Source organism: Gossypium hirsutum, chromosome D01 (assembly GCF_007990345.1).
Source record: "Gossypium hirsutum isolate 1008001.06 chromosome D01, Gossypium_hirsutum_v2.1, whole genome shotgun sequence".
Taxonomy (NCBI): Eukaryota; Viridiplantae; Streptophyta; class Magnoliopsida; order Malvales; family Malvaceae; genus Gossypium; species Gossypium hirsutum.
The window spans coordinates 53,137,630-53,163,573 of record NC_053437.1 but is presented as its reverse complement, the minus strand read 5'-3'; the positions used below and the strand labels follow the sequence as shown (position 1 = coordinate 53,163,573).

Genomic DNA, 25,944 nt, shown 5'->3' with positions numbered 1-25,944 from the left:
TCAACATCTCCTCAAGGTTCGACTTCTTCTCTTGCTGATAAGGTTGGTGAAAGCCCGAAGGGGGTTGTGCTCTCTAATTTCCTTGACCACCCTAAGAGAAATTGGGATGGTTCCTCCAACCTGCATTATAGTTACCACTATAAGGGTTATTTTAAGGTCTAGAATTATTGCTCATATAATTGACTTGCTCATTCTCTGTTCTAGGACCGAAGGGTAAACATTTTAGATTATTCATTCCACTTCCATTTGCATCGTATTGCATTACCGGATTCACATACGTAGAAAAATATAAACCTTCAATTTTCCTATGTGGTGCTTCTACTTGGTTTGATAACATGAGGATTGCATCTAAATTAAAAACACCGGCTATTTTCATCAGTTTCATCCTCATGACTTGCCACTGATAATTATTTAGTGCTATCTCCTCAATAAACTCATAGGCTACCTCGGGTGTTTTATTGTTCAATGTTTCACCAGCTGCTGCATCAATTAATTGCCTAATTGATGAATTCAAACCATTGTAGAAGGTTTGAACTTGCAACCATAAAGGCAACCCATGATGAGGGCACATTCTCAATAGATCCTTGTATCTCTCCCATGCATCATATAAGGTCTCTAAATAAATCTGGGTAAAGGAAGAAATACCATTCCCCAACTTAGTTGTTTTAGCTTGTAGCACACCTAACCCGTATCTGTCATCGAAACAGGGTTACAAAGCATTACCAAACAAACAAAATAGTAAACCATTCAATTCATACATCAATGCAATACATATTCTAATTTCATTCAAATAAATTCATAACATCCCTTAATCGAGGTCTCGAGGCCCTTAAAAATTACAATAGAAACAGTCCAGGGCTAAATCGAAAACATTTAGAAAGTTTAGGAAAAAGTTAGAAAAAATTATACTACAGGGGTCACACGGTCGTGTGGCTCACACGGCTAAGACACACGTCTGTATCTCAGGCCGTGTAACATTCGAAATAGGGACACACGGCCGTGTCCGTGCCTGTGTAACTTACTGACTTGGGTCACACGGCCAAGCCACAGGCCTGTGTGCTAGGCCATGCAACCTTCAAAAAGAAACCATTAATAACTTACAGGGGACACACGGTCGTGTTGCCTGACCGTGTGTCACACACGCTGAGAAACACACCTGTGTCTTAGGTCGTGTGGACAAGATTAGGCCAAAATCAAGTTTTTTCTTTCACCCAATTTCAACAAGTACCATTACGCCAAATGAACCTATGATCAAGGCACAAAAACATGCCAAAATATGCATAATAAGACCATTTCAATATACCATAGGTCCATTCAACCAATATGTCATTTAGGCACCTCAATCACAACCAATTATTCATTTAGGCACCTCAATCACAACCAATTATTCATACTTACATTTGCATCAAAATGATCATGTTTCATCCAAACAACCTTAACTAAATTCCATATCAACGCATAACCTAATTGACCAGATTTCAACCATGCCAACACATACCACTTTGGCCATTTAACCCGTGCATCAATTTGGCAATAAAAACACCAATCATCAAGACATCAAATGCCAAAAGCACACCAACCATATTACCATATTTACAAGTCAAACACAACAACTAGTTCATCAAACACAAATCCACCTATACATGCCATTATAACCTTGATTAAGATATCAAATCTACCGATATAATTGCTGGATAGTGTTATGGATCTCGACTAGCTTCTAACCTGGTCAAGTTTTCAATACTCTGTAAAGGAAAATAACTACGTAAACAATGAATGGTTAGTAAGCTCGTATAAACTTTAAACATAACATTCCATTTCAACAATGAACTTTATAGATTGAATATAAACCTATACCAATGCCTCAAGATTTATCAACTACATAACCATCAACTCATAAATGGGTAAGACTATCAATATCATATATATTTTTCCTTCCTAACATCATAGGATTTTATAAATCATTAAACACCATCATTAAGTTTTTCATAAAACTATGTATTACTTCCTTTACTTACTTTCCATTTCATTTACTAAGCATAAACTTAAATAACAACATCAATTCACTAGTTAGTATATTTATTCACCTCATAGGTAAGTTCATCCATAACGTACATAATTTTTCATATATATAAATACACCATTCAACTCATCAATCCCTTTTTCATCATATCACATTTCAATAATGAACTTACCATTTCATTACCTTTTGTTACCCGTTTCATTTGTATAATACCAGACATAAGCATAAACATCAATCATAATCTCAAGCTTGACATAAGCCTAATCACCATCATCAATACACAAGTTAGTGTGCTTATGTATATAACACATTTGGGGTCAATCACATGATAAATCATTTTATAAGAAAATACACCTTTGAATCTTACTACCTTTTCATGAACATAAGCATATTTCTATTTGGCCACTTACCATTTCAATGTATATCATTAATATTAAACATGAAATAATGCAACCATAAGCTTAGCACAAACCTAAGCATCATGCACAATCTCAACTGATGAATTTATTTATGTTCATATCAATATTCAATAAATAAAAAATCTTTCAAATTCATTAAACAGATTATCTTACCGAGATTTTCCATTCGAAGAATGAATTATGGGTAAGAGTACATCGTCAACAGAAGCTCATAAAGCTGGTCCACCCAAACACACCACAGAAGCTAAAAAGAGCTTAACAAAAGCTTGTAAAAGCTGAATTAAAGCTCGTAAGAGCTGAACAGAAGCTCAAAAGAGCTAATCCACTTGAATCACGCAAAACAGAAAGTATAACGCAAGAGTTCGCAACAAATGCTAAACCTCAATTTACTTGGGTAATATGTCAATATCTCCCTCCAATATCATCACCACTCTAAACCCCCGTAATACACCAAAATACGAATGTACTCTATCCTGCGTTCAATTCAAATCGAATATCAAATACAATATTATAATTCAAACAATAATTCATTTAAATATATATAATTTCAATCACCAATTAACACAATTTTTAAATTTTAACCATACGAATTTACCTGGCTAAATTGCATAACTGTCAAAGTATAGGGGTATTTTGGTAACTTTCAATTCTCCTCGATTTTTCACTCGATCTTGAACTAAATTAATAATTTAATTCAATTCATTAATTTAGATAGTAAGACAATTTATTTTATGCAAGACAATTTATTTTATGCAATTTAGTCATTTTAGACATTTTTATAAAATTTCCCTTAACTTTTCATTTTTATTCAATTTAGTCCCTGAGACTAAAACATGTAAATTAACCATTTTTTTTGCAAATTCATAATATCTGAATATTGATGGCATCCAATTCAGCCCATTTATGCAACAATTTCATAATAAATCCTTTTATTTTTACTATTTCAACAATTTAATCCCGAATCAGTAAATTAATAAAAAATCACTTAATAAAATACTTATAAATAACAACTAAAAATTAATCCATTAACATCTAAAACACAAATATTCATCAATGGAAACATTCAAAATCTTTAACAGTTTAAAAAACGAAGGTACGAGCTAGCTGGACCTAGTTGCAACGATCTCAAAAACATAAAAATTATAAGAAACGGGATTAAAACGAACTTACATGCAAGCTTCCTATGCTAGCTGAAGCTTATTCTCACCCTAGCTATGGCTTTCGGCAATTTGAAGAAGAAAATGGAGGTGATTTTGTTTCTTTCATTAATTAAATTTGTTTTAATTTAGTTTAATTTACAAATTTGTCAATATAATCACTTTATATTATAATTTTCCTTTATTTAACCGTCCAAATAAATTCAATAGGGCTAATTTACCAACTAGTCCTTCTTTAATTAAATCTCAAGTTATGTAATCACCTAAATGCTATAATTAGCATATTTTGCACTTTTTTACAATTTAATCCTTTTTCTTTAATTAACTATCTAAACATTAATATTTCTTAAACAAATTTTAATATGATCTTAATAACACCTTGTAAATATTTATAAAAATATGTACAACTCGTTTTATAGAAACGAGGTCCCAATAACTCAGTTTCTAAAACCACTTGACCTTAGGGTCTTACCACTTGAACTTAATTAATCATTCAAATAGCATAAATTACCATATCAAAAACCTTTTAGAAACCATAATTGACTGGTAAATATTAAATAATAATATTTACAAACTTACTCGTCAGATTTATAGTCCCAAAACCACTGTTGTCGACACCATTGAAAAACAAGCTGTTACATAGTTGGTGGGAAATACTTCAAAAGAAATTTCTCAGTCATCTAAGCCCATGTAGTGATGGAACCTCATGGTAAAGAGTTTAACCATCTTTTTTACTTGTTCCTCAATGAGAAATGGAACAATCGTAAGCAAATGATGTCATGAGTGGCGCCATTAATCTTGAAAGTGTCGCAAATCTCTAGGAAATTGGCTAAATGAGTATTTGGGTCTTCATCTTGCAAACCATCAAACTGAACACACTATTGTACCATATGAATAGTGTTCAGCTTCAACTTGAAATTGTTTGCAGTAATGGTAGGTCTCACAATACTCAATTTTTAGCCCCAATCAGAGTAACCTTGGCATAGTCATACATAGTGCGAGGAGCAGGAGGTAGCTGAATATTCTGATTATCATCCATCTCCCCAGTAATATTGTTGTCCTCTTGTTTGTCTACTATATTCTGTTGACTCTACCTTGCTTCTCTATAATTTTTGTGAGCAGTACTTTTAATTTTACTGTCCAAAAACAATGGTCCTGACGGGTTTCCTCTAGTCATAAACTAAAAGAACCTGCTAGAAGCAAACAAAAGAAAAATTAGAATGTAGGAATTAAATTAAAACAAAAATAAAAAATAAGATAAAATAAAATTTAAAAAAATCTAAATTAATAAAAATCAAGTGTTCCTAATATTTTAGTCCCCGACAACGGCACCAAAAACTTGATGTGTCACGTGACTAACTAAAAATACGACAAAGGCAAGCATACCTATCGATAAATAGTATTGCTACAGTGAGTAGAGATACCGTATCCACGAGAACTAAAATTACTAGTAATTACCATTTTCCTATTATTTAGCCAACAATTTGGAGTGATTGTTTTAAACTAAAATTACTAAATTAATTTAACTAAAGAACTCAGTAGAGAATGAATCAGGAAAATAATCGAATAATAACCAATGAAAAAAAATACCCAGGAAAGAATCCACCAAGACTTCATCTATTATTATGAATCTGATTTAAATGATTTATTCACTAGGTATCTTGATCCGTAGAAATCTCTAAATGATGTTAATATCTTCTTCGAGAGTAAGAGCAACTGACTCTAGGTTGATTAATTAAAATTTCTTTCTAATAAAACCGCTATTGTCGCATTAACCCGTTCTATAGATTCCCCTATTAGATTTGATTCTACTCCAATAGATTTATGTCGTCCTATTTCTAGGATCACATGTAACTTCACTTAAGTATGCTAGATCTACTCTTAAACTGAGCCTTTTCCTCCACTGATTTAAGCACATTAAACATGAATTAATATCCCAAAAATATTAAAACAAGAGATAAGCACACATATCTGAGAGCAAGAGTCAAGTATTTATCACATAAAACATATATCAAATAATAGAATTCATTATAGGGTTCATCTTCCCTAGGTATCTAGGGAATTAGTTCATAATTGTGAATAAAAACATATCAAAGTTAGAATAACCATAAGAAATAAAGAAACTCATAAAAAATGCAAAAGAAATTAAAAAGAGGTCTACAATCTTGATGGAAATCCGCTTCAGAGTTTGGCTCCAATGGTATTCTTCAAGTAGTTTTCTTTAATATTCTCTGATGGCTCCCTTCTCTCTTCTTCTATTTTGTATTTATAGACTTTAAAATGCCTAGAAAGCCTAAAAATTGTGATTTTTCATGTGTTTACGATGCAAGTCGCAAAATTGACACGGTCTGGCACACGGCCGTGTGTCTAGCCCGTGTGGCCTTTAAAATCTACTCTTTTATTTGATTTTAACTCATTTTTCGCTCCTTTCGCTCCAAAATGATCTCCTAAGCATAGAAAGATGAACTTAAAATATTAGAAGCATAAATTCACTAATTTTTATAAATAATCATTCAAAAACACATTAAGAATGAGATTAAAATATGTTACTTTTATCACTTATCAAGTATTTTAGGGTTTAGTGGGAGAATTGTAACACCTTTTCTAACCTGAATAATACAAGTTCATTAACATTTTCCATTTGCATCACATTCAGACATATCATAAATAAATAAAACAACACCCTATGAACTTACATGGTACAACAAAAGAACAAGATATCAGAGACTATTCCAAGAGTTTTCCTTTCCCTCTATTATCAACAAGTTGATTTGGTTCTTGATCTAAACGTTAAAACATTCAGTTCATTAATGACAATACTTCAAACTTAACAGTTTTGAAATTAGAGATGCAGGTTAGCTAAATCGAGAGACAATGATCTCAAAAACATGAAACTCATGAATAACAAGCTTTGAAAACACTTACATGCAAAGCCGATTAATCAAGAGAGCTTAAAGATTTTCTTTCTTCTATAGAGAATAATGTTTTCAGTAAAGGAGGACGAGAATAAGACTCTCTTTCCATCCACTCCAACCTGTAACACTTAACATCTTAATTTCATCGTTAAATGAAAATTAACAAGTGTTTCCACTAAACATTGACACAATCGACACTACCAGGTAAGAGTGGTTATTTACCACTTTGAACCTTGAATAATTTTTTAAACTCATTTAGCTAGCTATTCACTACAGATTAGTCTGCACATTTTCATTTCTGACCCGCTAACTGAATTTACCAATTCAAACATCATTAATACAATATAATGAACTCGTAAACATTATTAAATAATAATTACTGAATCTATCATCGAAATTGTGTCCCTTGAACCACTATTTTCGACACTATAGAAAATCAGGCTGTTACATCCCTGGATTATGCCTTATAGGTGAATTTGGCGGACCTCTCTGGATTATGCCATGGCCTTGGACTTACTTTCATTCGTACGACTTAAAGTCTTAGACTCTAAAATTCTCATACTACCAGTAAAAGGTCTTTCATAACTATGTGCACATATTCTCCATACAAACCAACCGAACCTCCGCACAGCCATATACCATTAATAATCATTTTTCATATAGTCAGCCCAAACCTCTGCAAATCCTCATTGTTAATTTGAACACATACGTGTTCCCCCACAAGGTTGGGGTCATTCGTCGATCTCAGTTTGCATTCACATGCCTTATTAGAGGCAAAACGTATAACATATCATATTCCCCGTTACTCCTCCCATCACAGCCACACTTTAGCAGACCTCCATTACTCTACATATCATTCATATACATTATTTCATACACAAGCACTGAACCAATATCACTATTAATACACGACACATTATTATGCCAAACAGTTCATCTATACAACATGCAACACGATACATCAACATTCAACCAAAGAACAACTCATCATTTGCAAAAACACTAAGTTAAGCATACCCAACACACAATACTAAAGAAATAAATGAATAACCATTTAAGACTCGAGTTCTAGAACTCACTTGGATGTTGACACTGAATCCATCGACTTAACTTTTCCTTTATTTCTCAAGCCTCCTTAGCCAACTAAACATAACAACCATTTCAAAAATCCCATTAAGACAATTCACAATCATAAGAATCATAATTTGTTTGCATGTAGAGGCAATTTAATGATTACCCATAACTTTATCCATTAGAGAACAAAATCAATCATTTAACTAAAATCCTTAATTTTCTTCCCTTTTCTTAAATCCTCTAATACAGGGAGGTTAGGAAGCTTACTTTTAGCACCCCAAATTTGAAGGGTCTAAAGTTTTGGCATATAGTAGTAAATAGTCTGTCTGACGTAGTTTTATCCATCCAAATAATTATTTTGGCGTATACGTGTGGGCATTTAGTAACTGCCACTTGAGTTAAAAAATTTGATTTCATCGTATCCTGCTATATTAAGGAGAAGTTCGTGTTAGGAGATAAAGGGTAAGTATAGAATGAGTAGTTGCTAAAGGTATAATATGTCTTATTTATCTAGAATATTGTGCTAGTTAGATTTTAAGTAACTTGGTTAGAAATCAACTAAATAGCCAAGCTAGATAGTTGTATTGCAATGTATATTAATATTCCTCTAAGAAACTGTAAGCCAGTAAGAAGACAAGTTCTGAAACGTATGACACTTGTTAAATTCCACTAAGTAAGTTGAGTCATATTTATGTGTGTGAGATGAGTTTTGAAAGAATTCTTCTTTCTTATATATCTTACATCGATGATCTAGAAGTTATGGTTCTTTTATGATTAGTGGTTACATCACATCAAGGTGAGTATTTCAACTCTACATGTTAAATTCTAAATGAGTAAATATGTATGTGGTGATTGAATAGTAAGACTGTAAGTATAAGATTTTTACATGATATTGTCAACGATTGATATGATAAGTAATTTGTATGCACAAGAATAGTAATAGTGAAATTATGTTTCTAAGTAGTGGTTGTTGTTTCGAGATGGATATCTGGGTCTAGAGTTTTGAACTGTGATAACTGAGAATCAGATGTGTCTTTATTCTGACTCTTACAGTTAAACAGTACAACTAAATAATTTAAATAGTAATGAGTTTTGAGTATTTAGTGAATGGGTAAAACATAAGAAAGATGTTGCATGTGCAAAGATAATATGTACAAAGTATTTCAGGAATAATAAGTTGAATGATAAGTATGCAGGTAAAGTTCAATATGGAAAGGTAAGAATCAGTCAGGTGAGTTTCTACTCTGACTCTTGCATGTATATTGTTCATATAAAAGTATATATATATGAAAGTGACCAAACTAGAAATTGAAAACCATATATAATATAGTATAATTATGATACTTATAAAACTATAGGAATAAAGTTATGATTAGATTAAGATATAAGTTAGTCTACTTGAAAATAAGTTCTATCGGATGTATGAAGAGTGTTATGAAATTATGAAATCTTGGGTCTAGGATGTGTCTGGTTCATAGAGTTTGTAAAGTGAGTTGAGTCACTACGACGATAAATAAGAAAGTCCATCGGGATAGTAAACACGAACTCTGATATGAACTCTAAACAAAAAATTCAATGGCCATGGCATACTATGAAAAATAACTATTGAATGACATTTTATCTAATGGGGTTCTTTACATGTCCCAGGATGATGATGGGAAAACCTCACTCAATGTGAGTTTAGGAAAATTCATATTGCAAACACGACAGTTTTGGGATGCTTATATGGCATCTTGTCAGCCTTTGTGGTGTACTTTGTATAAATAGCCTTTGTGGTGTACTCTGCATGGATTGCCTTTGTGGCGTACTCTAATTAGATTGCTTTAGAGTGTATTCTATAATAAGGACTTATAGCGCATTCGGTATATCATTTGTTTGCCTCTGATGTGTCCTGTGAAGCCTCTTAGGACAGTAAATAAGTGATTCTATATGATTGTCTATATGGCGTGCTCTATTAGGACTACGTGGCATGAGCTTTCAAGAATTTTTAGTACAATTTGAGTCTGAAATTTCGTCTCTATGGTAAGATTGGAGTAAATTCTTTTAGTTCTGTAATAAGTATGACTAAGAGGAGGTATTGATATGTTCTAAGTTAAGAGTGAATAAGTCTTAAGGGTTTCTATGAAAAAGAGATGTGTATCTGCATGTTAAAAAGGGTATCCGTTATGATGATTTGTAAATGTGGAAAGTGTGGGGTATTAAAGCTTCTCTAGAATTATTCTGAATCTAAATTAGTGTTATCTTGAGTTATGGGATTCTGATATAATACGATATGGAATTCGTCTAAATGGTCTAGTAGTACTCTTCTGCACAAGTATATGTAGTGTAGAACTAAGATATGTTTGAAGATAAAATTAATGGTATCTAGTTCTATATTTATGTATCCGCTCATGATAAATATTATTGAACAACTATTTGAAATAAGAGTATGTGTTAAGACATGGTTGTTGGAAATGGACTCAGAGTGTATATTTGCAAAGAAATTACTATGTGACAAGAGATTTAGGAAAGTTTTGGAATGATTCGTCAGTTAATTAGATAGGAAGATTGAATATGACAAGAGCATGATAACTAGCATATAAGAACGTGATAAAACTGTAGTGGTATCCGTCGAAATCAATGATGCAAAAAATTTGTTGACACAATAGTTCATATAAGATTTCAAGTACCCATCAAGTTATTGTTGTGTTAAACTCACTAAGTACTCATGTACTTACAAGATTGTTTACTGCTTTTCAGGTACTTGAGATGAGACTTCACTTGAAAGGACAACACCAAGAGTACGCTAAAATGGTGGCGAAGTGGGCTATTATGCATATGGTGGAGATGTGGCATAGTATAGGAATACTCCTTTTGGGTCTGTATTAAATAAACTTCCGTTTTGTAAGGATTTGTATTGAGTCTGTTGTAATAAGATTATTTTAAGCTACTTCCCTTGTTTTCATACAATAATTTTCTAATTAAAATCTCAAATCACATGCTTAAAGAAATGAGAAATTGTAAACTATTTTCGTAAATTGTTTAGCTTTGTGAATTAACACCCGAAATATGGACCTAGTGAATCGGGTCGAGTTTGGGCATTACATTACTAGCTATGAAATTTTTCAGTTTCTTAGACTCAAACTTCAGTCTCTTCCCTCCATGCATAATGCTCCTTAACCCTTCTCTCTTTCAGAACAAACCAAAGAAAAAGATTAAGAAAGAACAAAAAATGAAAGAATAGCACTAGAGAATAACGTCTCTCTTTTATATAATCCTCCCACACTTCTTTCACCAAAATCAATTCAACAGCAAAATATAGATACCCCTATCATCTCCCACTAAGAAGATTTCTAGTTCAAAAGTAATGGACCTAAAGGTTGAAATCCAACCTTTTTATCAACCAGTTCACAAATTGCTCTTATTTACATTATAGCCCGCTCAAATAGAAAACTTTTCAATTTAATACCCAAAGTTACCATTGCAACTCAAGCTTTAACTTTTTCGGGTGTGACAAAAAACTTGAGAGGCTTGGATATTAATTTTTGATATATTTTTAGTGTACAAAAAAATGAGGAAATATTGAGTGATGGAGTTTCAAGCTTGTTAGAGGTTGGATTAAAGTATTTGGCAGTGTAGAATTGAGTGAAAATGCATTTAAGAGGTAAGTACTCTTGGATACCCTTACTTACCTATGCTAATGTCTTTAGGAATTGATGAAAATTTTATAATAAATATGAAATTGATTATATAAAGAACTTGTGAAAATTCCCATGGCTTAAAGCATTGAGAATATGTGATTTGTATAATTGTGGCTTGATAAGTGCTTGGTTATAAGTTAAGTGTTAACTAGTGATATTCTATAATAAAAAAATTGGTTTCCTTGGAAGCTTCAATAAGTTTAATTTGGTATGTATGAACATGTATGATACAGGCTATTAATATGAAATGTGTGAATAATGTCACTATGGCCAAGTATATGATGAATTGCAAATTTCCGCAAATTGTCGATAGATTTGATACAAGGTAAAAAATGTGAAAATGATTATGGAATTAATGAAAATGTGAATTATTTATAATTAAGATCATAAATTTGATATGTTATAACATGGAAATGAAAATATGGGAAATGTTTGTGTATATATGCGTATGTGAATATCCATGTGGAGATGATGTGACATGGATTTTGTAATGCAATAAATAATCTTGTAAGAGAAATGCCCTTGTAAGCTTAATGAAAATTGGCATGCTAACTGTGCGTGCTTTGTGTTAGAAGACATTAATTTGTTAAAGATAGTTATATGTGCCTTACGAAATTGCACGTAAATGTAGAGTGAGGTCTCTAGTGTTCGATGTGATGGTTGGGTTGCACCTTTAGTGCAACAAGTATATAGTGTTCGGTTGGAATCCCAAGTGCTGAAGTCTTATTATACTAAGTTTTGCTAAAGACGAAGTGCTTAAAATTGGCTAATAAGAACCATAAGTGAACGTGTTTTGCTATAATCAAAACAAAAGTGATATGTGTTAAGTGTTTATTAGTGTCAATGAAAATGTTTGAGGTAACTTATTCAAATGTGAAAAGATTGATTAAGGGAATGCAAGTGGACCTAAAAGTGAGTGAAGAAAAGAATAACTCATAAATTAATTAAATGAACGCCTAACAAGTGAGGAAAAAAAGAGAAGTAATATATTGGTAACCACCATAAGCGTATAAAGTGACTAATGATTTCAAAACATACTTAAATGCCTTAAGCCTAATGAATGATTTTATAAGTGAAGGGAGTCTATGTTCTTTTGATAAACAACTTATAGAAAGTGTAATTTCATAATTGGAATAAGACTCAATATAAGCTATAAGAAATGGTGAAGTAGGTTTATCCATGAGTACTTATTGAGCTTTTTAAGCTCACACATTCGTTGTTTAAAATGAGCAGGTAACAGATTTGACAAGAAGAATAATGCCTAAGCTTGGGAGCTTCAAATCACATTTGACTTGAGGTTGTATAGTATTTATATAGGTTGTTTTTGTATAAAAACTTTGGCATCTACGTAAGGACTTAATTTTAATATAACATTTGTAAAATTTGAGTTGAAATTCTAGTCATTTTAATGTATTTAATAGAGTTTTATTCCATTATTTGACTTGAAGTTGTTTATGCCTTATATTTTGATTTTAAATGATTTTTGAAAATTGATTTTGGATTTTTGATGCTTTAAAATATATAGAAATGATATAGACATGTTTTGGCATGATTTTCAACTATTTTGAGGTCATTTTTCAACTACAGGGGTCCAAGGTTTGGTATTCGTGCCTTAGGTATCGAACTAGAATAAGTCAATAGCTAAAATGCTATAGTACAAGGACTAGGTACCGATACATAGACCCCTAGATAGTGCCCCTGCAATATCTTGATCATTTTGAGCTCTTCAAAGCTCATACACACTACACCAAAAAAGGTTTTTAGCAGCGTTTTTTTAGGCCTTTAGTGGCGCTTCCGCAAAAAATGCCACTATTGAGAGCGCCGCTAACATTTGCAGCGTTTTTAGAAATAAACACCGCTAAAGTTCATGACCTTTAGCGGCGCTTCCAGAAAAATGCCGCTATAGACCATGACCTTTAGCGGCGCTTTTTCCACAAATGCAGCTATAGACCATGAACTTTAGCGGCGCTTTTCCCACAAACGCCGCTATAGACCATGACCTTTAGCGGCGCTTTTCCCACAAACATCGCTATAGACCTTGACCTTTAGCGGCGCTTTTCCCACAAACGCCACTATAGACCATGACCTGTAGCAGCGCTTTTCCCAAAAACGCCGCTATAGACCATGACCTTTAGCGGCGCTTTTTCCACAAACGCCGCTACAGACCATGACCTTGAGCGGCGTTTTTTTCACAAACGCCGCTATAGATCATGACTTTTAGTGGCGCTTTTTCCACAAACGCCGGTAATTTTGGAAGATTTGTAAAAGAAAATTTTTCATATTTTCAGCCCTCCTATAACAACAAATCCAAATAAACCAAATCTAAACCAACCAAAAGCAATAAATCTATATAATATTTAAAATTAAACGAATAATATATAATATCAATATCAATAAATAAAATATAATTCATATTATTCTTACAAAAATGTTAAAAGTTAAAATGATAAAAATATTTACACGATAGTCTAAGACGGTGGATGCTAGCCCAAGCCTCACACTCCTAGGATCACTTGTAAAGCTTGGAAATTTACTGTCAAATGATTTCCAAGCTAAAGAATCTGCGGATGCCTTAGTAATCCATCATCGTTTCGTCCATCATGGTGCCACGTCATAGACTCTGCTGTCTTCGATGACATGAAAAGCCTTTGGAGCCTTGGTATTAGCGACAAATACCGTAAAATCTTGACTGGCTTCTTCCTTGACTGTGCATCATTTTCATCGTCGTTCCCATCTTCTGTGTTTCTATTTATCCAACGGGATTGGCCGCATACATGACAGCACTGTTCGTTTTTTCGATCGCCCCAATACAACATGCAGTCATTCGGGCAACTATGAATTTTGTTGTACCCAAGACCTAACTCTTTTATCATTTTCTTCATATCTTTGCATGAGTGAGGGATTTTTGCAAACGGAAACATCTCTCTCAAAAACTCTAACAGCCTTTTAAAATCGCTTCCAGTCCACCCTCCCAAACATTTTAAATGAAAAAGACGAATACAGAAGGACATTTTTTAGAATTTTGATCCCTTATAAAGTTCTTCTTTCATGTCATTAAGTAGCACCTAGAACTTTGCGGCTTCTCCATTCGGCTCTTCATGAGGTACACTTGTTCCCGGTTCGGTAAAAGCATTTCCACCAACATTAAAATCATCAGATGCCACAAAGTCGGCTGGGAACGACTGCAAACCATGATTGTGCATATTAAATGCATCCAACAACATACCTTCCATGTCATCCCTTCTATCAGACTAATGGTAAGCAGTAGTAGGATAAGATACATCCATAGTTGAAGAGGAAGTACTAGGCGGGCATTCTCCATGAAAAAATCATTGTTTATAACCCTGAACAAACCTATCAACAATTAGATGCTCGTATACAACTTCACGATAATGCCAGTTTATGTTGACACACTTGTTACACGGGCAAAGAATAATGTTCTCTTGGCTTGCATATTGAAATGCAAAATTGAGAAAAGTCTGTACTCCATTTCGATAACCGTTGCTTACCCTTGACAAATTCATCCAAGACCGGTCCATTTCTTAATTCTTGAAGTCTGATCTTGTCAATAAATTGCATGGGTTTAGGATTTATGAATAAGTATAATTAAGCTATGTAAGTCATGTATTATGTAAGCTATGTAAGTTGTGTATTGTGTAAGCTATGTATTATGTATGTTATGTAAGTTGTGTAGAATGTAAGGTATGTAAGTTATATATGTAAGTTGGGTATAATGTATTTAAGTTATGTAACTTGTGAGTTATGTAAGTTATGTATTATGTAAGTTATATAAGTTATGTATTATGTAAGTTATGTATAATATTAAATAAGTTATGTAAGTTGTGTATAATGTAAGTTATGTAAGTAATGTATTATGTAAGTTGTGTATAATATTAATTTATGTAAGTTGTGTATAATGTAAGTTATGTAAGTAATGTATTATGTAAGTTGTGTATAATATTAATTTATGTAAGTTGTGTATACTGTAAGTTATGAAAGTTATGTATTATGTAAGTTATTTATGTAATAAGTTGTGTATCATGTAAGTTATGTAGGCTATGTAGGCTATGTATTATGTAAGTTATTATGTAAGTTATGCAAGTTTATATATAAGTTTATATATAAGTTATGTAAGTTATGCATTATGTAATTAGTTTATATAAAAATTTTATTTAAGTTTATATATAAGTTATGTAAGTTATTATGCAGGATACATTAAAGAAAAAAAGAGAAAATCTTTGTGCGTTTGTGTTATTATTTATTTAAAGTGTTATAAATTATATACATATGTTTAAATGCATTCATGTATTCATATTGGATACATCATAATTTTGGTATCATCATAATTTTAATTCATTTTATATTTTGTATAGTGTCATTCTGGATCAATTTAGAGAATTTTTTTTATGTTTGCTTTGTATCTCATTCATTAAAGATTTTGTATAATTTTATTTATTCTATTTATTATAATATTTATTAAAGAGAATATAATTTATTATATTTATTCCATTTTATTTTAATTTAAATAAACTTATTTTTCAAAAATATTATATTTTTCATACATAATATAATTATCATATTTAAAACTTTAATTTAATTTCTTGAAATATAATTATCATATTTAGAGTCAAATTACACATGCTGCATTATAAATTAAAAAATTAAATTAATACATAATTAAAAAAATCTAATTAATCCCTTCAAAAAATGATGAAGTTATAAATTAATACATAATAAGAACTCGTATAAACCATTACTTTTATGATATTATAATGTAAATAAAGCAACAAAATCATAATATAAATAAATACAGTATAGTATACGAGAAGTTAAGATCAAATACTAAAATTCAAACACCAGATTATGAAACCATAAAATAGAAAATGAAGGATATAACCGTCAAATATTCCCATTATATTTGCATTTCAAACATATTCAATATCAGCAGAAAAGGAAAACAACTCTCGGTTGCTTCTAAACAAACATTGCTAACTTTAATGGTCTTAATCTGTAATTACAACAGAAAACATGACTTTGAATGGTAAATACTACTATAATTGCAGCTTTTGGCATACAAGGTTAAGAACAGCTAGCTGCTGCTATCAACTTAGGCATCAATGTTTCATTGTCCTTCAATGAAAGGGATTACAGACAAAAAACAGTTATGGGGTTTGAATTTTAATTAATAATTACATCACCATCATTTTACCCGTAACTTTTCTCATCACCTTCTCCCCACTTCAAAATTATTGTCCAAACACAAGTTCTCCTAAAGTTTGTACAGATAGCATCTACTTATTTTAGCAAACTTTTCACGGCTTCTAATGTGGGTTCAGATGAACATTTATTTGGGCTAGTGAAGGAAAAAGTGACAGAGAGTATGAATGAGGATTTTTTAAACGAGTTCACTAAAGAGGAGATCACGATGGCTGTTAAGCAGATGGCACCTTTGAAAGCACCCGGGGTGGATGGGTTTCATGCTATATTTTTCCAGAAGTACTGGCATATTGTGGGGTTGGAAGTCTCTCAGTTCTGCTTAGCCGTTTTGAATGGGGATGCTGAAATAGGTGAGCTCAATAAAACACGTATCATTTTAATTCCAAAAATTGATAAGCCAAAAGATATGTCGCATTTTAGGCCCATAAGTTCTGTAATGTTGTTTATAAAATTATTGCGAGTTTTGGTAAATCGAATGAGTACCATATTGGGGCATTGTATCAATGAAGCACAAGGGGCGTTTATTCCAGGGCGTTTAATCTCGGATAATGTGTTAATTGCTTATGAGGTGTTACATTCTCTGAAAATGAAGAAACGTGGTAAAAAGGGTAATTTTGCACTCAAATTGGACATAAGGCATATGATCGAGTTGAGTGGGACTTTTGGGCGGGGATGATGAAGCATTTGGGGTTTCATACGGAATGGATTGTTCTTATTATGCGCTGTGTTTGTTCTGTCTCATACTCGGTTTGTCTTAATGGTGTTCAAGGTGAGTGGTTCTCTCCCTCGAGGGGGTTAAGACAGGGGGACCCTCTCAGCCCCTTTTTATTTCTGATATGTGCAGAGGGTTTCTCAACGCTTATTGATGATGCAAGAACCAACGGGCGGTTGATGGGTGCAACTGTTGGAAGAGAGAGATTTGCTGTGTCTCATTTATTTTTTGCGGATGATTGTATTATTTTTGGAGATGCCTCTTTTGAGGGAGCGGGGGTCGTCCGGGAGGTTGTTCGTGAGTATGAGAAGGTGTCAGGGTAGCGGGTGAATTTTGATAAGTCGCTCATTTACTTTGGAGCGAATGTGCAAGCGGAGGTGAAGGATGATATTGTTACTCAGCTCGGTGTCCGGTTGGCTTCTAATCCAGAAAAGTATTTAGGTTTACCTATGATGGTGGGTAAGAACAAAAAGTGGGCCTTCGCAACTTATGTGGACAGATTCAAGAAAAGAGTCGAAGGGTGGAGTCTGCGCTACCTGTCGATGGGGGGGAAGGAGGTGTTCATTAAATCGGTTCTACAAGCTACATCAATTTATGCGATGCAATGCTTCCTATTACCAAAGTCTTTATGTGAGAAGCTGGAAGGTATTATGAATAGGTTTTGGTGGACTAATAATAGAACGTCAAAAGGTATTCATTGGTGTTCGTGGGAAAAGCTTTGTAAACCGAAAAACTTTGGGGGTATGGGCTTTAAAAATTTGTTTCTCTTTCATAAAGCATTGTTAGCAAAACAGGTCTGGCGCATTTTGACTCGACCTAGCTGTCTTTTAGCTAAAGTGTTTAAAGCCCGTTACTTCCCTTATTCAGATATTTTATCAGCTAAAGTCAGCTCTTACCCATCATTAACCTGGAGAAGTATCTGCAGTGCTCGTGAGGTGATCCAAGATGGGATGGTGTGGCAGGTGGGGGATGGTGCGTGCATTAATATATGGAATGACCCCTGGTTACCTGGCAAGGAAAACAATAGAGTTCATTGTTGTGATATTACGACAGAATGGACAACAGTTAATCAACTTATTGTAGGAAATACCTGGAACAGAGAGGTTTTACACAAGCTGTTCGATGATGAAACCGTCAAAAGAATCCTCTCTATACCTATTTCCATGAGTAGGCCGACAGACGTGCGGGTTTGGAAGTATGAGGGTTCGGGTGAATACTCGGTCAAGAGCGGATACAGGGCTCTCCTTACAGAATTATTACAAAATAGAGCTAACCTATCCTCTATACCGAAAATTTACAAAAAATTCTTTACAGGGCTGTGGAATTTAAGTATTCTAGGAAAAATTAAAATACACGTTTGGCGATTGTTTCATAACTTGGTGCCTCACTATGAAAATTTGGCGCGTCGATCTCTATGTGAAGTTGGGGTATGTCCATTGTGTAAAGCTGAGTTGGAGAATTCTGAGCACCTCTTGTGGAGTTGTGATATTCTGCAAGATATCTGGCAATCGTTGTTGGGGTAGGTTCCCTCTTTTGAAAGTTCACTGGAGAATAGAGAGCGTTTTGTTAGAACGTTTTTGCAAGCGAATGAACGTCATAAAAAGTTCATCATTATATCGATTTGGAGCCTCTGGTACCGTAGAAATAAGTTAGTGCATGAAGGAGTCCAATTTTCGAAGCAGGAACTACTGGGTTTTATTAGAGGTTTTGAGCAAGAACTATGCTTTAGCAGGGAGTATACCAGCCAGGGTATAGGACTCGATGGTAAGGTAATTTGGAGACCACCGAATGATGGATTTGTCAAGCTTAATTTTGATGCATCTTATTTGCAAGATATCTGTTTGGCTGTAACAGCAGTCATGGCTAGAAATTATCTTATCTGTTTCTAAGGTGAAATTGTTGGAGCGGAGACTTACTTTTTTGATGAGGTTGCTGACCCTTTCGTGGCAGAGGCTCGGGCTTGCAAGAGAGCGTTGATTTTTGCGCATACGATGGGTCTCCAACGGCGGGTGGTGGAAGGGGATGCCTTGTCGATCATTAAATCCATTAGAAATAGAAAGGTGGGTAAATCGATTATTAGATCAATCGTTCATCACATCCAACAGCTAGATAGGAGTTCTGAAGAGGTTACTTACACATTTGTGCCTCGGGAAGGAAATGAAGCGGCGCATGCTCTTGCCATTGAAGGAAGGAGGAGAGGGGTTTCTTGGAGATGGGATACCGATGTTCCAAACTTGGTTCTGAAGGCGGTGAGGAAGGACTGGGCTGCGTGGGTACGGAAGTCTCAAGGTTGTTGTTGAAGTAGCTTTGAACTTTGGAGAAGGTTCGGTTGAATCTCCAAGTAGCTGTTCATAGTTCTGGTGTTTCCTTTCTGTGGGCTTGATAAAGATACTGTGGGAAGCACGTTGGCTGATTTGGGGTTGTGGAAGTCACTGCAGATGTTTGTTTGGTGTTTCTTTTCTTAAGTGAACAACCTGTTTTTTTTTTGTTTGGTTTTGCTTTCTTTAATTTTGTTGATATTTTCTATGCTTGTAATGATTGCGGGACAGCTGTGTGTGTCGGTTGTCTCTTTGTGTCTCTGAGCAATGGCTTTTATATAAATCAGCCTATTTTTACAAAAAAAAAAGTTTATCTTTCACCAAACTCCACCCATGTTTAGTTAAATGAACACATTATCTAAAGTGCTTATTCTATTCTTAATTTCAGATATAATCCTATAATCTCCAAGAGAATTAAACTGGTTCTTTGAAGTAATTTCCTTTACGCATGTGCATACATGCAACATTTTCTTCTACAATACTGCCTGTATATAGGGCTGTAAATTATGAACAATTAGATTTTTATTCTTCATTTATTAAGTTAAAAAATAAACATAAATAAAATTTTGAAGCGTGTATAATGTAAACGAATTGAACAAAAAAACCTTTTTGGACATACACAATCCATAACATTTTCTAGCTATGGAACAGGATTGAAGGTGAACCATAAATTATTTTATTTCATCAAAAGAATTTCCCTATTTTAAGCATTAATTTTAATTTTATTAGGTATGTAAAAATTAAATATTTCAAATATATGTCAGACCACATAAACACTTAGATTTAAAACCCAGAAAACATCAACAGACTGAATAATACAAGAAACAGAAAATGAACTTTCCTTAACTGCAATGAACAACAGACGACTTCACTCGTAGAAAATAAGAGCAACAATTGGAATGCCCAAGTTGTTGAATGCCCTACAAATAGCAACATAAGCAACACAGAATTTAAAGAGAAAGGAAAAACGAAGCGGGCATTAGAGAAAGAAAAAATCAAACAGAAAAATGAACAACCATATACCCAGTCAACGAAGAAATTAGGGATTTCGAAAGATTTTTACCAGTCAGCCCAGACGAGAAGCGATATTCGACCGAGAAGAAGGGAAATCGTCATTGAAGGGATGAAAGATCTAGGGATTTGCAGAAGAGAAGAAAGATGGAAGGAGAGTCAGGTTGGGGGAGTTTTAGAATTGGAACAACAGACACTATTAAGTAAAACGGCAACAAGTGAAATTGAAATTCCAATTTTGAGGTGCTAATAAAAAAACGCCACTAATTGCAAAACATTTGCGGCATTTAACAGAAAATGTCAGAAAAAACCCTAAATTCCTAAAGATAAACTGTCCCGTTTTGAAAGAATTTAATAGCTACTAGCGGCATTTACGATACAAACGCCGCTATAGCCTACTTACTGTGGCGCTTTATATCCAAACGCCACTAATCTTCCCATATTTTTACAATTTTATATTTAATTTTTACATAATTCATATCAATTTTAAATGCCTAATTTTTGTAGATTTAAGTAATATAAATTTTAATATAATAAAATTAATATTATGTTTTGAACAATTATATAATAAACTATTTAATATGTAAATTAAAAAATACTAACTATTTTAAACCCTAGACTCTAAGTAACCCTTATTTCAAAACCTTAAACCAGTTACCCTAAAACCCTAAACCCTAAACACTTTAACACTTAAACCTTAAACTTTAACCCTAACCCATAAACCCCAATCCTTAAACCCATAATCCCTAATCCACAAACCTTAAAACCCAGCCCTTATACCCTAACCCTTAAAACCTTATCCCTTAATCCTTAACCTCTAAACCTTAAACTCCAACCATTAAACCCTAAACCCTTAACCCTTCACCATTCACCCTTGTCCCTTAAACCCTATATCATAAACATGAACTATGAACCCTAAATCCTAAACCCTTAACCTTAAACCCCAACCCTTGAACCATAAACCGTGCACAAACCATAATCCTTAAACCCTTAACTCGTAAACCTTAAACCTTGACTCATAAAACATAAACTATAAACCCTAAACCCCTAACCCTTAACCCGTAACACCTATACATTAAACCCCAACCCTTAAACCATGGCCCATAAATCGTAATCCCTAAACCTCTAACCTCTATTTGTTAGGAAACCCTAAATTATAAGACATAAACTATAAACCTTAAACCCCTAACCCTTAAAATCAAACCTTAAACAATAAACCATGATCCCTACACCATTAATGCCTCTAATGCTTAACAAAAAAAGAGGTTGTGTTGCTAAACTTTTTGTAGCGTTTACAAATAAGCGCAGCTAATGCTTAATATACAGCGGCGTTTGTGTAAAAGCGCCACTAATTTCTTTATACCTCAACAAAAAACAACGTCATTTTGCTTAACTTATTAGCAAAGCAAAGAAATAAAACGCTACCGTTTTTGTCAACATATTTGCGGCGTTTGTTTATATGCGCCGCTAACACCTAACCTTTAGCGGCGTTTTACAAAAAGCGCCGCTAATGTACCTATACCTCAACAGAAAACAACGTCGTTTTGCTTAACTTATTAACGGCACTTTTGGAAAAGCGTCGGTAAAGATCGAAAGTTGCGGCGTTTTTAAAAATCGCCACTAAATCAAGTAAAGCGAAGAAATAAAATGCTGCCGTTTTTGATCAACTTTATGCGGCATCTGTTTACATGCGCCGCTATCACCTAACCTTTAGCGGCATTTTACAAAAAGCGCCGCTAATGTCCCTATACATCAACAGAAAACAATGTCGTTTTTCTTAACTTACTAGCGACGCTTTTAGAAAAGCGCTAGTAAAGCCCGAAAGTTGCGACGTTTTTAGAAAAAATGCCATTAAATTAAGTAAAACGAAGAAATAAAATGCTGCCATTTTGATCAAATTTTTTGCAGTGTTTGTTTACGTGCGCTGCTATTACCTAACATTTAGTGGCGTTTTATAGAAAGCGACGCTAATGTCCCTATACCTCAACAGAAAACAACGTCGTTTTGCTTAACTTATTTGCGGCGTTTCTCAATAAGCGCCACTAATGCTCAATCATTTTCGGCATTTTTCAAAAAACATCATTGATTCCGCTAAAGCATAGAAATAAAACATTGCCGTTTTGCTCAACTTTTTTGCAGTGTTTTTTCACATGCGCCGCTAATTCCTTACCTTTAGCGGCGTTTTGCATAAAGTGTCGCTATTGATAGATCTTTAGCGGCGTTTGTAGATAAGTGCCACTAATGTCTGTCAAGCTGAACAATGAAACGACGTCGTTTTCCTTAACTCTTTTACGGCGTTTTCCCAAAAGCGCCGGTAATGCTTGATCTTTTACGGTGTTTTAGGAGAAGCGCTGCTATTGCTTACCTTTTACGGTGTTTGGATATAATCGCTGCTACTACTTGATTTTTCTCGGCATTTTTGGCTAAAAAGCCGCTGTAAACGCCACTAATAGCCCTGTTTGGTGTAGTGATATGACTTCGAGCACCTCCAATCACCTGTAAAATGTTTCTAAATAGTTTTAAGTTGATTTTTAAAGCCTTCAAAATGTTTGTACATTATTTGTATGATTTTATTTAAAATATTTATAGTAAAATCTTACATCTCTCCACTTAAAATACCCTAATTTAGGTTGATAAACCCCAAACATTTGGTTTACATTTTAAATGGGTCCTAAAATGTATTCAATGGCCCAAAATGATATAAAATTACAGTTGATTCCTTTTTAAATGTTGGAATTTTTTTTCAAGAAATTTTATATGGTTACCAAATGGTGTTTTATTTAAAAGAAAACTTTGATTTTAGTTTGAAAGTGTTGGCATCTAGTTCCCTTAGTGCAATATTTTCATCTATATTTACTTATATCTTTTCAAAAAATTAATTTAATAAAATATCCATCAATTTAATTAATATCTTTGTATATTGTCCTTAACGATTTTAAGCAAATATTGACTCACTAATTATATATTGTTTAAATAATACAAAGCGGTATTATGTGGTTGAGTCGTAATACGGAAAGACAACTTAAATTAATAGATCATCTAAACACGCCCTTAGTCTAATCAAAATTGAAGAAATCGTTTGGAAGACTAATATGTCGTCTATCAAGTCCAATTGGGAAGATGCCTTATCTTGGGTATCAGAGTGGATGACTTCCAGAAGATAGAGACATAGATATGACTAACTAGACTAACAGTATATCAGACAAGATCCAAATAGAATACAACCTAAATTCGTTTATAGATCCATTCAATTATGACATTCATATTGTAGCATATCTTAATCCTAAATGGATAATGGACTATATATGGGTGATTCATATATTTTGATGTAAATAAAATCTTGAGTTCAAATAAATAAGGAATCGAAAGCTAGTACATTGGGTATACGAATTCTGTATTATGTAGCATCATTCCACAATAGTGGAGTTCATGGCCCGATTAAGGGGTAAATGATATTTTTTCATTGGCATTACATGATAAATAAAAAATAACATGGTCATGAGTCATTTGTCTTCATGATAGATGTTTTAATTACTATTTGTTAGTAATTAAATTTTCATGAAAGAAGATGTAATGGTTATCATGTAAAATAAGATCATATTGGAAGAACAAATTTATCCCAAAGAGATTAATGATAACCTATGAGGGTAACACACTTATGACAAGGTCATTGGACGAGCACTCAATGAATGACTTTCGTAATGATATATACTAAGGGAGAGCTCAGTCACGATACTTAAGTGAAATGACTTCATGACTAAATAATATTGTAATTAATAGATGAAAATTTGGAACTTAATTACAAATTATTTGAGCCCTAATTATATATGTCCAATTAATCTCTCTACTAGACTGAGATAACTAGAAATGAATTGTATTAGAACCAAATGAACAAAACTGAATGAAAATGATGATAGCCTATAGGAGTAATATCTCTTCTGAAATAGACAGGTATATAATCCTTAGTCCTCCATAAACACTTGAATATATGTTTAACTGATTGTTAGTGTCTTTGACCGGGATTTACTTGATATCGACTCACCAACCCTACTATGAAACATATATATGGATGTGTCCATAACATAGCATACATAAGACTTTATACTCTTGGAGCAGAAGGAACGTTTCACATGTGTTCTCTTTCTTCCGCGTCTTGGAATAGTCTTCCAAAGAAATATGAAAGTCGGATACAGAAGGTTGAGTTTGAATGGGTCATTTTGTTCTTTTGATTCCTTAGGATTCAAATACCTAGAACAAAGTTAGTTTCTCTCAAGTCATTCATACTAAATTATTGAGTTAACCACAGTTTAACTGATGAAAATGTCCCTACATCATTTCCAATTAGTAGAATGTCATCAACATATATAACGAGAAATATCATCTTTCTACCCCCAATACGTTTTTAAACACAAGGTTCATCTACATTTTGCTCAAATCCAAAAGTTTTGATCGTTTAATCAAATCTTTGATTCCATGAGCGGGATGCTTCTTTAAGTCTATATATGAATCTAAGTAATTTGCAAACTTCATGCTCACTTCCTTTTGTCATATATCTTGTGGGTTTCATCATATAGAAGCTTTTTTCTAGATAGTTGTTCAAGAACGTTGTCTTGACATCCATTTGCTAGATCTTGTAATCGAGAGTCATCACAATGGATAATTGTTAAAACTAAACGTCGATAATGACAATATAGAACGGTCACAAAGAAATAAGAAAAGAAAAATAAAGCACATAGATTTTACGTGGAAGCCCTTTCTAGGAAAAAAACCATGGACGGAGGAGGAGAAATTCACTAATGTTGAAAACTGAATAATACAAGAGGAGTTTCGACTACATCTATTTAAAGGTTGAAAAACCTTATTCTAATTAAGGTCAAATAGAAGAAGTGTAGTTCTATATGGATTCTACTTGTGCCGCATGGTCCATGTTTTACCACTATATTTCTTTAATAAGGATCCGGATCACACAACTCTAATAATAACAATATACACATTGACTTGAGGATGACAATTGGAGAGAAAGTTGTTAGATCTAGAGCCACTACAATAGATAACAATATCCATTTGTCTTTATAAATTATGACAGATGGTGTTTTTTCTTTTTTTTTTTGTGAAAATGACTGATATTAATATTAACAGGCTCAAAAGGAGTAGCTAAAAGGCCACCAAAATAGACAAAAAAGAAAATCACAGCTGTCCAATAAAAAGAAAATTAAAAACTACGCCTAGAAAGTAACGAAACATCAATAAGCAGAAAACGCGTGAGCCTGCAACAAAACTTTTCAATCTCCATTATCAGCCACAGCAGGGCTTCATTTCTTTCGGTATTATTGATCAGAGGCCGAGAGCCAGCAACGCTTTGCAAACAATATTAGAGATTCAATGAACCTTCTCTAACTCAAAACGAACATATGGAAC

General features: G+C 33.4%; 1 protein-coding gene and 1 non-coding gene across 5 annotated transcripts; one reads left to right on the top strand and one right to left on the bottom strand.

Annotated features, from left to right (window-relative positions):
- The first annotated feature begins 551 nt into the window (after positions 1-551).
- Positions 552-658, top strand: LOC121214208 (small nucleolar RNA R71). The gene has a single exon (XR_005909794.1). It is a non-coding gene; the product is annotated as a small nucleolar RNA R71 (small nucleolar RNA).
- A 15,503-nt stretch (positions 659-16,161) lies between these two features.
- Positions 16,162-19,808, bottom strand: LOC107921943 (uncharacterized). Of its 4 annotated transcripts, none has more exons than XR_001691151.2 (4): positions 19,114-19,808; positions 18,288-18,741; positions 18,094-18,205; positions 16,162-17,733 (listed from the first exon to the last, which is right to left on the bottom strand). XR_001691151.2 is itself a non-coding variant. In XM_041087419.1 (3 exons), the coding sequence occupies exons 1-3, from the start codon at positions 19,377-19,379 to the stop codon at positions 18,542-18,544; spliced, it is 357 nt and encodes a 118-aa protein (XP_040943353.1). In that variant the 5' UTR covers positions 19,380-19,807; the 3' UTR covers positions 18,454-18,541. The 4 variants fall into 4 exon arrangements, 1 of the variants encoding a protein (XP_040943353.1); XR_001691152.2 differs by lacking the exon at positions 16,162-17,733 and having other exon boundaries at positions 17,947-18,205; positions 19,114-19,223; positions 19,333-19,807; XR_001691150.2 differs by lacking the exon at positions 16,162-17,733 and having other exon boundaries at positions 17,947-18,205.
- Positions 19,809-25,944: the final 6,136 nt, after the last annotated feature.